Source organism: Salmo salar, chromosome 22 (genome assembly GCF_965601325.2).
Source record: "Salmo salar chromosome 22, fSalSal1, whole genome shotgun sequence".
NCBI classification, from domain to species: Eukaryota; Metazoa; Chordata; class Actinopteri; order Salmoniformes; family Salmonidae; genus Salmo; species Salmo salar.
Window position 1 is genome coordinate 43,283,013 of NC_138312.1, and position 14,012 is coordinate 43,297,024.

General features: G+C 43.6%; 1 protein-coding gene across 1 annotated transcript in view; it reads right to left on the bottom strand.

Annotated features, from left to right (window-relative positions):
- LOC106583479 (dihydropyridine-sensitive L-type skeletal muscle calcium channel subunit alpha-1) overlaps positions 1-14,012 on the bottom strand; it is a 52,819-nt gene that overhangs the window by 27,955 nt on the left and 10,852 nt on the right. The window contains exons 7-9 of the mRNA XM_014167709.3: positions 466-569; positions 223-368; positions 19-100 (exon numbers count right to left, since the gene is read on the bottom strand). Coding sequence (XP_014023184.1) covers positions 19-100; positions 223-368; positions 466-569 — 332 coding nt within the window. The remainder of the gene's footprint in view (positions 1-18; positions 101-222; positions 369-465; positions 570-14,012) is intronic.

Sequence of the window (14,012 nt, forward strand, 5' to 3'; positions counted from 1 at the left end):
AGGTGTTGGTGTACTTACTAGTAGTACATAATCTTTTGCATGGTGTCCATGTCCTTTAGACTTCCTGCCTCAGATTCTCCATCTTCCAGGGGTAGCAGGCCTGGGGACAAGAGACACTGATGTCACTGCATGGTGTTTGATAAGGGCTGACTCATATTGTACTCTTCTATTCTATTCTAATTGATCCTGTTGTTGGTGACAGGGTTAGGAAGCCATAAGTACCCTGTCCCTCCCCATCGGCGTCCATGACTTCGGCCTGTGTGATCCACTCCATGTAGCCCTTCACATCCTCATCCAGCTGCTGGGTCTCCCTCATCTCTGTGTACTCTCCACGCGCCTTGCCCTTCTCTCGCTCCTTAGTGAATTCACTGACGGAGGTAAAAGAGAGATGGAGAACATATAAAAATTAGAGAAATGGAGGAGAAAGAGAGACAGACCAGGTGATGTGTGTGTGTCTCCACTTACCCACTGAGCACGCCCAGGACCAGGTTGAGCACAAAGAAGGAGCCAACCAAGATGAGAGTCAGAAAATACATCCATGGCCACTCCATACCAATAGCATCATTCACCTTGGAGACGGAGATAGAGAGATGGGAGAGAGAGAGAGAGAGAGAGAGATGGAGAGAGAGAGAGAAAACCAAAGAAAACATTAGAAGCAAAAAACATTTTGATAACAAATGTAAAACAATCTAAGACAAATGTCAAATGAAAAACATAAGCAGCAAAACAACCCAGAGCTACGGTAGTAATAGGTTGAAACTCTGAAACAGTATAAACATACACTGAAATGTAAGAAATGTAATCATAAGAGCAAGACACTTGTTGAAATTGAAAACGCAATTGACCAAAATCAGTTCTGGGACATGTGGAACAATTTAAGCACAACAAAGCCACAAGAATTAGCCATACAAGATGAATGAATTTGGAAAACTTATTTTGATAATCTATACAAAAACATCCCACAAAAAGACTTAGATTAGACATTTAATTAGAAATTTAAGTAAAGTTTAACATCCTTGAATCAGTCATTAAAAACAAACAAAATCCATTAGATTACCCAATAACCCAACAATAACTAAATGAAAAGCTCAAATCTATAAAACCAAAGGCCTGTTGTCTAGATAACATCAGAAATTAAATGCTTCAAAACAGCATATGTGAGTTGAAAAATGCTGTGCTTAAATTGTTCAACATGGTACTAACTTCTGGCTGCTTTCCTGATGTCTGGAACCAGGGGCTCATCTCCCCTATCCACAAAAGTGGAGACAAATCAGACCTCGATAATTACAGGGGAATTTGCATGAACAGCAACTTGGGAAAGCATTTTGAAGTCAAGAATTAAAACCTTTCTTCAAGAAAAAATGTAATAAGTAAATGTCAAATTGACTTTCTCCCCAACCATCGCACTACCTTACACACACTAATTAATAAACACGTCCACCAAAAAAAAGAGGGCAAAATCTTTGCTTGCTTTATTGACTTTAAAAAAGCATTCGATTCAATTTGGCACGAAGGTCTATTCTTCAAAATTCTCCAAAGTGGGCTTGGTGGTAAGGTGTATGACTTAATAAAATGTATGTACACAGAAAACAAGTGTGCCATAAAACTCCAAAACCAAAGAACATTATTATTTTCGCAATGTCGAGGTGTGAGACAAGGCTGCAGTTTGAATCCAAACCTTTTCAACATTTATATCAATTAATTAGCAGACATGTTGTACCATTCTGCAGCCCCAGGAATCACACTATTTGACACAGAGGTAAAATATCTGCTATATGCTGATGATTTGGTTCATCTTTCACCAACCAAAGAAGGTCTTCAACAGAACCTTAATATATCAGAGCAATATTGCCATAATTGGACACTGGCAGTAAATTTAAAAAAAATACTCACCTTGGACAACACCATAATTGAACACACTAAAAATGAGTCATACTTTGGTCTGACCATATCTGCATCGGGAAACTTTAATATGGCAGTGAATGCACTCAAAGAAAAAGCATGCAGAGCAACGTATGCAATAAAAATGAAATTATTCAAAATCAACATCCCAATTAGAATTTGGACCAAAATATTTGACAGCGGAATCCTACCAATAGCTCTTTACAGAAGTGAAGTTTGGGGGCCACTCAATGAACTGGACTTTAAAATGTGGAACAAACATCCAATTGAAGCCCTACATGCAGAATTCTGTCGGAAAAGTCCAGAGAAATACACCAACTAAAGCAGGTTGTTCAGAATTGGGCCGCTTTCCAATGGTAATGAAAATACAGAAATTATGGCCACAACTAAATTGAAGTCCAAATTGAAGTCTCCAATTTAAAGCACTTCAAACCCTAGAGCTGAACCCGGAAACGAGCCCTCTCAGTCAGCTGGTGTTGGACCTAACCAACCAAGCTCACACCAGCACTGCTTACATTTTTTTTTTTAAATAAACAAAATCATGAACCAGTCAAAGGACTCATATTTACAACATTGGAAAAACAAAACAAAATCCCAAAGCCGACTAAATTGTTATCTGGCCCTAAACAGAGAATATGAATTGGCTGATTATCTCTACTCTGTCAGAGATACGAAGCAGAGACAGATCCTTACCAAGTACAGGCTGAGAGACTTTTATTTTATTATAATTTAACCTTTATTTAGCTAGGCAAGTCAGTTAAGAACAAAGTGTTATTTACAATGACGGCCTACACCAATTGGTATAGAAACTGGCAGACATAAAAAGACATGGCGACCCAAAGAGGAGCGTGTATGTGGTCACTGCACAACAAGGGATGTAGAAACAGAGATGCACTTTCTCCTTTACTGTGATAAATATTTCTCACCAAGAGATTCATTATCACAAAAAATACTCATGGGCGAAGGAGCAATGGCTCCTCTTGCAGCCAAATATGTACAGTACCATTCAAAAGTTTGGATACACCTACTCATTCAAGGGTTTTTTTCTTTATTTTTTACTATTTTCTACATTATTCAAAAGGCACTCGCACATCTGAGCAATCTTTTTGCAGGTGCATGGCAACAGTTGAAACAGGATGAAGGAAAAAGGAAACCGCACACCGCTCTTGATAGAATCACTGATATTAAATAAGCTTCGTATCGGCCTCACGGCCTTCGTCAGAGCTTTGACGAAGGCCATGAGGCCGATACGAAGCTTATTTAATTTTTGTTTTTTGTACGGTATGTGTTTACCGTGGACATATTTGCTTGTGGCTAGCGGAGTTGAGGTTTCTCCCCTGTGTGTGTCGTTGTGCTTTCGGAACCGCCAAAATAAACTGTGGATTTTCCTGGAACCCTTCTGCTCTCCTGCTCCTGATTCCACACACCCCCTCTATTGAGAGGCTTTGTTACAATGAGTAGGTGTGTTCAAACTTTTGACTGGTACTGTATTTGCAATGTATAATTGTCTATGACTAATGCTTATTGACCTATAGAAAACAAATGTACTTTTATTTATATATAGACTTTCTTTTGCTGATATGATAGCTGTGACAGCTAGATTCTATCTCATTAATTCATTGGCTTTGGCTACTATATGTATTGTTGTCTGAACTGAATCAAGCTTTGTTGTTCTTACACTCACATCAGATTTTTGACTGACATAGACTGAGGGACACTGAATAATAACATCTGCATAGTACAGAGTAACTTACTATTATTATTATTATTATTAGTGGTATTATTATTATTGTTGTGATTATTATTCCAAATAGTAGTGGTGTGGGTAGTATTGGTGATGGTAATGATAGAAGCTTAATGATGGTGGTGGTAGTAGTAGTAATGATGATGGTAGTTGTAGTACGGATGTAATGGTGAGGATGAAAGTTAGTTAGTTATAAGTTAGTTATAGTTTCATTTTCCATATTTAGCCTTTTTTACCCCTTTTTCTCCCCAATTTCATGGTATTCAATTGGTAGTTACAGTCTTGTCCCATCGCTGCAACTCCCGTACGGACTCGGGAGAGGCAAAGGTCAAGAGCCGTGCATCCTCTGAAACACAACCCAGCCAAGCAGCACTGCTTCTTGACACAATGCCCGCTTAACCCAGAAGCCAGCCGCACCAATGTGTCGGAGGAAACACCGTACAACTGGCGACCGTGTCAGCATGCACTGCGCCCGGCCCGCCATAGGAGTCACTAGTGCACGATGGGACAAGAACATCCCTGCCGACCAAACCCTCCCCTAACCCGGACGATGCTGGGCCAATTGTTCGCCGCCCCATGGGTCTCCCGGTCGTGGCCGGCTGCGACAGAGCCTGGACTCAAACCAGGATCTCTAGTGCCTTAGACCACTGCACCACTCGGGAGGCCTTTTATATTTATTACATTTATAGTATTGACTGTTCCAATTTTATTGTTGTTATTTTTTATTTTGTATATTGTTATTGTTATTCTTTATTATTTTATTACAATGTTTTTTGTATACAGTGAGGGAAAAAAGTATTTGATCCCCTGCTGATTTTGTACGTTTGCCCTCTGACAAAGAAATGATCCGTCTATCATTTTAATGGTAGGTTTATTTGAACAGTGAGACAGAATAACAACACAAAAATCCAGAAAATGCATGTTAAAAATGTTATAAATTGATTTGCATTTTAATGAGGGAAATAAGTATTTGACCCCTCTGCAAAACATGACTCAGTACTTGGTGGCAAAACCCTTGTTGGCAATCACAGAGGTCAGACGTTTCTTGTAGTTGGCCACCAGGCTTGCACACATCTCAGGAGGGATTTTGTCCCTCTCCTCTTTGCAGATCTTCTCCAAGTCATTAAGGTTTCGAGGCTGACGTTTGGCAACTCGAACCTTCAGTTCCCTCCACAGATTTTCTATGGGATTAAGGTCTGGAGACTGGCTAGGCCACTCCAGAACCTTAATGTGCTTCTTCTTGAGCCACTCCTTTGTTGCCTTGGCCGTGTGTTTTGGGTCATTGTCATGCTGGAATACCAATCCACGACCCATTTTCAATGTCCTGGCTGAGCGAAGGAGGTTCTCACCCAAGATTTGACAGCACATGGCCCCGTCCATCGTCCCTTTGATGCGGTGAAGTTGTCCTGTCCCCTTAGCAGAAAAACACCCCAAAGCATAATGTTTCCACCTCCATGTTTGACGGTGGGGATGGTGTTCTTGGGGTCATAGGCAGCATTCCTCCTCCTCCCAACACGGCGAGTTGAGTTGATGCCAAAGAGCTCCATTTTGGTCTCATCTGACCACAGCACTTTCACCCAGTTGTCCTCTGAATCATTCAGATGTTCATTGGCAAACTTCAGACGGGCATGTATATGTGCTTTCTTGAGCAGGGGGACCTTGCGGGCGCTGCAGGATTTCAGTCCTTCACGGCGTAGTGTGTTACCAATTGTTTTCTTGGTGACTATGGTCCCAGCTGCCTTGAGATCATTGACAAGATCCTCCCGTGTAGTTCTGGGCTCATTCTTCACCGTTCTCATGATCATTGCAACTCCACGAGGTGAGATCTTGCATGGAGCCCCAGGCCGAGGGAGATTGACAATTCTTTTGTGTTTCTTCCATTTGCGAATAATCGCACCAACTGTTGTCACCTTCTCACCAAGCTGCTTGGCGATGGTCTTGTAGCCCATTCCAGCCTTGTGTAGGTCTACAATCTTGTCCCTGACATCCTTGGAGAGCTCTTTGATCTTGGCCATGGTGGAGAGTTTGGAATCTGACTGATTGATTGCTTCTGTGGACAGGTGTCTTTTATACAGGTAACAAACTGAGATTAGGAGCACTCCCTTTAAGAGTGTGCTCCTAATCTCAGCTCGTTACCTGTATAAAAGACACCTGGGAGCCAGAAATCTTTCTGATTGAGAGGGGGTCAAGTACTTATTTCTCTCATTAGAATGCAAATCAATTTATAAGATTTTTGACATGTGTTTTTCTGGATTTTTTTGTTGTTATTCTGTCTTTCACTGTTCAAATAAACCTACCATTAAAATTATAGACTGATCATTTCTTTGTCAGTGGGCAAAAATCTGCAGGGGATCAAATACTTTTTTCCCTCACTGTATATTGTTGCTTTGGCAATATTGACGCAATGTCTTTCATGCCAATTAAGCCACTTGAGTTTGAATTTGAGAGAGAGAGAGAGAGAGAGAGAGAGAGAGAGAGAGAGAGAGAGAGAGAGAGAGAGAGAGAGAGAGAGAGAGAGAGAGAGAGAGAGAGAGAGACCGTAAATCTCAATAAGACAAAAATAATGGTGTTCCAAAAAAGGGCCAGTTGCCAGGACCACAAATACAAATTCCATCTAGACACCGTTGCCCTAGAGCACACAAAAAAACGATACATACCTCGGTCTAAACATCAGCGCCACAGGTGACTTCCACAAAGCTGTGAACGAGCTGAGAGACAAGAAGGGCCTTCTATGCAATCAAAAGGAAGATAAAATTGTACATAAAAAATACTTGAAACAGTTATAGAACCCATTGCCCTTTATGGTTGTGAGGTCTGGGGTCCGCTCACCAACCAAGAATTCCCAAAATGGGACAAACACCAAATTGAGACTCTGCATGCAGAATTCAGCAAAAATATCCGGAAATAACGTAAAACACCAAATAACGCATGCAGAGCAGAATTACGCCGATACCCCCTAATTATCAAAATCCAGAAAAGAGACATTAAATTCTACAACCACCTAAAAGGAAGCGATTCCCAAACCTTCCATAACAACGCCATCACCTACAGAGAGATGATCCACTAAGCAAGCTGGTCCTGGGGCTTTGTTCACAGACACAAACAGACCCCACAGAGCCCCAGGACAGCAACACAACTAGACCTAACCAAATCATGAGAAAACAAAAAGATAATTACTTGACACATTGGAAAGAATTAACAAAAAAACTGAGCAAACTAGAATGCTATTTGGCCCTAAACACTGTGACTGACCCAAACTTAAAGAAAGCTTTGACTCAGTGAGCATAGCCTTGCTACTGAGAAAGGCTAAAATCGATGGAGTTGGCTCTCAAGAGTTGACAGGCTGCCCACAAAATGAGGTGGAAACTGAGCTGCACTTCATAACCTCCTGACAAATGTATGACCATATTAGAGACACAAATTTCCCTCAGATTACACAGACCCACAAAGAATTTGAAAACAAACCCAATTTCGATAATCTCCCATATCTATTGGGTGAAATACCACAGTGTGCCATCACAGCAGCAAGATGTGTGACCTGTTGCCACAAAAAAGGGCAACCAGTGAATAACATAGGCCATTGTAAATACAAACCATATTTATGTTTATTTATCTTCCGTTTTGTAGCTCAACTATTTGCACATAATATGACATTTGAAATGTCTTTATTCTTTTTGAACTTTTGTGGGTGTTTACTGTTAATTTGTTTTGCTTATTTCAATTTTGTTTATTATCTACTTCACTTGCTTTTGCAATGTTAACATATGTTTCCCATGCCAATAAAGCCCTTAAATTGAAATTGAATTGAATTGAGAGAGAAGGAAATATTTTTTGACTTTTTGTCTTTCTTTAATGATACAGTACATACTCATGTCATTGAAACCTCGCCACCACTCAAATGGGATGGCCCGCAGAGACCATACCATTAAATAATAAAGGGTCTGTTATTATTACTATTTGACCCGGTTCCTCCTTGTTAGCCAAATAGCTAACTTTGCCTGAGCAAACAGAAAATTCAACAACACACATTTGGCCTTCTCCTTATTTGAATACCTGTACCCCGTTATAAACATTCCAACAGTAAACTCCACCCCCAACCTCTCACACAGACATTCCAACAGAAACATTAATGGCATTAACCTGGCGCACACAGAAAACACATGAATCACAGTTTCACTCATAACACAGAAAGGACACCAATGTCCGACTCCCGGGTCGACCCGTGCCAACCAGCTTTTAGTGGCCCTGACCTCTTTGGTACTGGGAGTTTGTAGAGCCCCTCCATCTAAAACCCACCATACTCTCTGCCCCACATACCCCCTGCCACTGATGTCCCTTCACTCCTGTTAGGCTCCTAATGTTCCTCACCTTAATACAGAGGTTGTAGAGGGATTTACCTCCCACCCCCTCAAACTCTCCCAGGCTCGGAGTGTTAAAGTCCAACAAGTCCTCCGGACCCCCTTGCCAGTACCCAGTCTCTGCTATCACCTGCAGCGGCGGAATCATTGGTGACCCCTCCTCCGTTGGCCGCTCAAACACTCCCCTTACCGACTTAAACAGTGCCTCCTGGACCTTCCCCAGGAATCTCTCCAGCAGCCTAAGAGATGTTAATCCTGTTTATTGTGCCAGGACATCCGGGGTTTTCCACCCCTCTTCCCCCAGCAGGCGCAGGTCACCCAGCCTTAGTAAACCCGCTGCCATCAGTCGCTCCTGCAGGGTGGCCGATTGAACTGATCTCAAAAGGATGGCTGGATTGTGGAAGATAGGCTCCTCCCACAGCCCAGGCTCCACATCCCCTTCTCGTGTGGGCCTTAGCAGCTGCCAGGCCCTCAGCAATGCAGAGTAAAAATCAGAGAGACCAGCTGAACTCTCCAGCCTCTCCAGCCTCATGAGGAACAGCTGCCGGTCCAACTCTATTCCGCCAGCTCTCCTCAGCAGTGTGCATGCTGGTTCCCTCCAGCCGACATCAGTATGGTACAGCAGGCTCTGCACCACCTTTAGTCAGAATGCAGCCACCATGCTCTCCAGTTCCACCAGACCCTGTCCTCCTTTGTTGATGGACATGTATAACACTACCTCCCTCAGCCAGTGATGACCTAACCAGAAAAAAATCCACCAGCTTGTGTTGCAAATCTGCGAGCAGACCGGTGGGGGGGGTTGTGGACAGACAGTTTATGCCACAGGGAGGAGGCCACCAGGTTGTTGATTATCAGCACCCTCCCTCTATATGACACTTGGGACAGGAGCCACCTCCACCTGGACAGTCTTGACACCATTGCCTGTGACAGCACCAACCAGTTCTTCCTGACACCCCCAAAATATTAAGCCCTTCACAATCCCACTGCAAACCCCCTGGAAGCAGAGGGGAGGCCCTATCCCTCCATACCCCACATAACAGAGCTTTGCTCTTTCCCCAGGTCATCTTAGCTGAAGAAGCTCCCTCGTACATCTTCAGACTAGTCTCTAGTGCCTGCATATCCTGCCCATCACTGCCCATCACAGAAATGTTAGCTGCACTTGCCCGATAGAGGGCATCCTTGTCTAATGCCCCATCTCACCCAGACTGGCCTACTGAGCCCCCCTCCCACCTTGACCATACATGACGCCCCAGCATACAACATCTTCACACAGGTCAAAAACCTTTTCCCAAACCCAAACACAGACATCACATTAAACAGATACTCATGGTCCACTCTATCAAAAGCCTTCTCTTGATCTAGAGAGACCAGTCCCAAGTTCACATTAGAACCTCTCGACAAGTCCAACATGTCCCTGATTATGAACAAGTTGTCCATGATTGAGCGTCACGGTACACAATATGTCTGGTCCTTGTGTAGTATAGAGTCCAGATGGGACTTCAGTCTGTTAACGAGGACCTTGGCAAATATCTTGTAGTCCACACAGAGCAAGTCCCCTTTTTTTGGGCAGGAGACTTAGAGCCGCCCGACAGCAGCTAATTGGCAACTCTCCAACCCCGACTCACTCACGCAAACACGCAAAACATTTCACTGGGAGTCCATCAACCCCCAGTGCACGGCCGGGGGACATCTGGGTTACGGCCTCTGCTAGTTCATGGGACAACAGGGGAATGTCCATTTCATCCCTCTGTGCCAGAGAGAGCTTAGGGAGTTCTGCAAACAAAACCTGAGCACACATAGGATCACACAGTTCTGCCCTATACAACACAATATAAAACTCCACAGTCCGCTCCCGCATCTCCCCCACCACAGAGGTCACTCGCCCATCAGACAGCCGTAGACAATGCATACCCTTGGCTTCACCGCTCTGTCTTTCCAAACCAAAGAAAAAGGAGCTGGGAGCATCCATCTCCTTGAGCATGGAGAACCTAGCTCTTACAAGTGCTCCTTTTACTTTCACCTGGAAAAAACTGCCCAGGTCCCTACGTAATTCAGCTAAATTAGCCTGGAGGCCTACATTGCCTTGCCCCACCAGCTCTATCTCCACTTCACTGATACTACGCTCGAGTTCCCCCAATACTCTCCTAGCCTCTGAGGATGAGATAGCTGTATACTGTTAACAGAAAAGCAGAATTTAGACTTTTCTCACATCCGACCATTGACTCAAAGACTCATTCTCCTCTCTTCTCTGCCCCCACCTTTCCCAAAAAGTCTGGAAACCTGAGCAAAAAAAACGTGGCATCTTGTAAGAGCTTTACATTAAACTTCCAATAGGATTCCTGCCGAGGCCCTGGTGAAATAGACAGCCGAGCCATGGTTATGTGGCGATCCATAAAACCCACAAGGAGAATGGTAGCTCCCAACAGCCTATTGCTCTGATTCCTGGACATGTAAAACAGATCTAGTCGGGCTGCACTCACCCTAGCCCCAAAGACCTTCACCCATGTATAATGCCTTGTGTTGGGATGTTTAGTTCTCCAAACATCCACTAGGTCAAACAGCAACCTCTAAAGGATCGGACCCTTTTTTCAATTTTCACCTAAAATGACATACCCAAATCTAACTGCCTGTAGCTCAGGACCTGAAGCAAGGATATGCATATTATTGATACCCTTTGAAAGGAAACACTTTGAAGTTTGTGGAAATGTGAAATTAATGTAGGAGAATATAACACATTAGATCTGGTAAAAGATAATACAAAAGAAAAAAACATGCTTTTTTTGTACCATCATCTTTGAAATGCAAGAGAAAGGCCATAATGTATTATTCCAGCCCAGGCGCAATTTAGACTTTGGCCACTAGATGGCAGCAATGTACGTGCAAAGTTTTAGACTGCTCTAATGAACCAATGCATATCTGTTCAAAATGTTGTATCAAGACTGCCCAAATGCGCCTAAATGGTTTATTAATACATTTTCAATTTCATAATTGTGCACCCTCCTCAAACAATAGCATGGTATTTTTTCACTGTAATAGCTACTGTAAATTGGACAGTGCAGTTAGATTAACAAGAATTTAAGCTTTCTGCCCACATCAGATGTTCTACAAATGTTTTGGTTGTTTCTTACAACCTCATGGTACTCACATTAGCCTACGTTAGCTCAACTGTCCCATGAGGAAGACACCGATCCTGTAGAGGTTTTTAATGATGTCCCTTAACACCCCACTGAGCCTGAATGAGACTCCTCACCATTTCTATCTTTCCTAAAATCCATCATACAGTTCCAGTCCACGCCTACCACCAGCGTCTCCTCAGGCGCTATCTGTGTGATTTCCTGTCTAAGACACCCCCCCTCTCTCCCTGTGTTAAATGCATGCACATTTATAAGGACAAAACCCCTGTTGTTCATTTCTGCTTTTACTACAAGCAGTCTACCCCTACACATCTCCTTTGAGGAGCAAATTTGTACAACCATACCCGGTGCAAAAAGACTGCCACCCCTGCACTAACATTTGTTCCACGGCTCAGCACTTTTGCCCTTTTCCACCAGAGCCCCCAATTGACTTCATTCACTGCATCACTATGAGTCTTCTGCAGAAACAACACCTGTACTTTTTGGGGTTTTACATATTCACCCAACAAACTCCTCTTTCCTGCATCTCTGACACCATTTAAATTAAGCGAGCCTACCCGAAGAGTCTCTATAAGAAGTGGGAGAAAAGCCAGCAATGAAAGAGACCAATAACAAGCTAAAAAATCCCCAGTGCCAGAAAAAAACTATTCATCTAAACAGCATCTAAAGGTCGACCCTTACACACGGTTGTGACCCACTTCCTCAACCTAAAACGTTTCCTTGGTAAAAGGATACCATGCCCCTCATTTTTCATAGCATGTTGTACTGATCTTACAAACTTTCCCGGATCGCAAAAAAAGCTTCACGATGAACCTTTTCCCCTTCAGTCTCATTCAGGAACCTTGACAGTTCCCTCATCGTGTACTTTGACACCTCTGCCTGACAGGCTGTCAGCTCTGGACCCATTGAGGAAGAGTCTGAAAAGAAAGCCTCCTCATCGTCCTATTCATCAGACTCACCTTCCAACTCCTCATCTCCATCTCCCATTCTGACCACCTGCCCTTTTTCTCTAGTCAGCACCTCCCCCCCAGCTCCAGGCAAAGGTTCCTTAGTGCCTTTGACCACACCAGCCTCTCCCCTCCCACCTCCTTCCTTCTCCCCATTTTTCCTCTTCCGCTTGACACCCTCCTCCACTGCCCTAGGTCGCTTCCCCTTCCCCACTATACTCTCCTCATCCACTAGCATAACCTGACTAGACCCAGCCTCATCTACACCACCATCTATAACATGACTAGGTCCAGCCTCATCTACACCACCATCTATAACATGACTAGACCCAGCCTCATCTACACTACCATCCATAGCATGACTAGACCCAGCCTCATCTACACCACCATCCATAGCATGACTAGATCCAGCCTCATCTAAACCACTATCCATAGCATGACTAGACCCAGCCTCATCTACACCACCATCCATAGCATGACTACACCCAGCCTCATCTACACCACTATCCGTAACATGACTAGACCCAGCCTCATCTACACCACTATCCATAGCATGACTAGGCCCAGCCTCATCTACACCACTATCTATAGCATGACTAGGCCCAGCCTTATCTACACCACCATCCATAGCCTGACTAGACCCAGCCTGATCTACACCACAATCTGTAGCATGAGTAGGCCCAGCCTCTGCTGCCTGCGTCTCATTCCCCCCTGCACGTTGACCTTGATTTCCCCCACTGGCGCTTGTGCCCTCACCTTGTCTACAGCCTTTATGTGCCTTTATGCCCCAAATCCCCACACTCAAAACACTGGCAATGCTGGCAAACCCCACGTAGCGCTCCTCCCCATGCCTCACTTTGAAATGCACATTTAACTGTTGCTCATTGTTATTCAGAAACATGAATACTTGACTCCGGAATGAAACAACATGCTTAACGGCATCTGCCTGAAAACCTGCCGACAGTACACGAATACCGCTAGCAAACTTACAAAACCGACTCAGCTCTTTCCGGATTTGATCATCCATAATAAATGGAGGCAGATTGGGCAACTACCACCCTAGTCGAAAGAGGAGAAATAGGCACTACCCACCAAATGTACTATTTTCATGAACACAACCACAGCTTTGTTCATTCTGGATGCGGAATGTATAAATTCAGCTCCTGCCTGTTCGCAGACCGTGAGCAGAACCTCCTCCACCTTAACTCCAATATCAGGACACACCTGAATCCATGACGTAATGACAGTGTTTCCTCCACGCTAGGCTGCGAAGCCATCGCGCATACCACACCATTCAAATCCCCAAGAAACTAAAACTCTGTCCTCTTCCTCTTCCCTAACTTTGAAAAAAAAACGGTGGGTACCGCTAAACCAACCGTTGAACCTAAACCATAGAAAATAAAAATTGAAAGAAAAGACTTAGGAAAGAATCAAGAAAAGGACAGAGCCCTCCACACAGCCTCTCACCTACAAAACACTCCCAGCATGCACTGAAAGAGAGAGAGAGAGAGAGAAAGAAAGAGAGATGGAGAGACAGACATGAGACAGAGTGATAGTAAAGATATGGGCTACATTAACTGAGGTAACTTAAAAGAAACGATAAACCTGCATACTGCTCTTGCTAGAATCACTGTTTTGATTTAAGCTTATGTGTTGGACTCTTGGATTTCCTCAGAGCTTTTGACGAATGCCATGAGGCCGATAGGTAACGTCAATAAAAAAGAGTCATACTAGCAAGAGCAGTGTGCGGGTCTTTGTTACCATGCACTTACAACCAGATAGCTCAGATATGCAAGTGCCTTTTTGAAATTTGAACTACATTAAGTGGGGTAAATCAGAGATATACAATACAGTAGAAATATACAGTGTATGGGTATAGGAGGTGATGTAATACAGTAGTAATATACAGTATATGGCTATAGGGGGT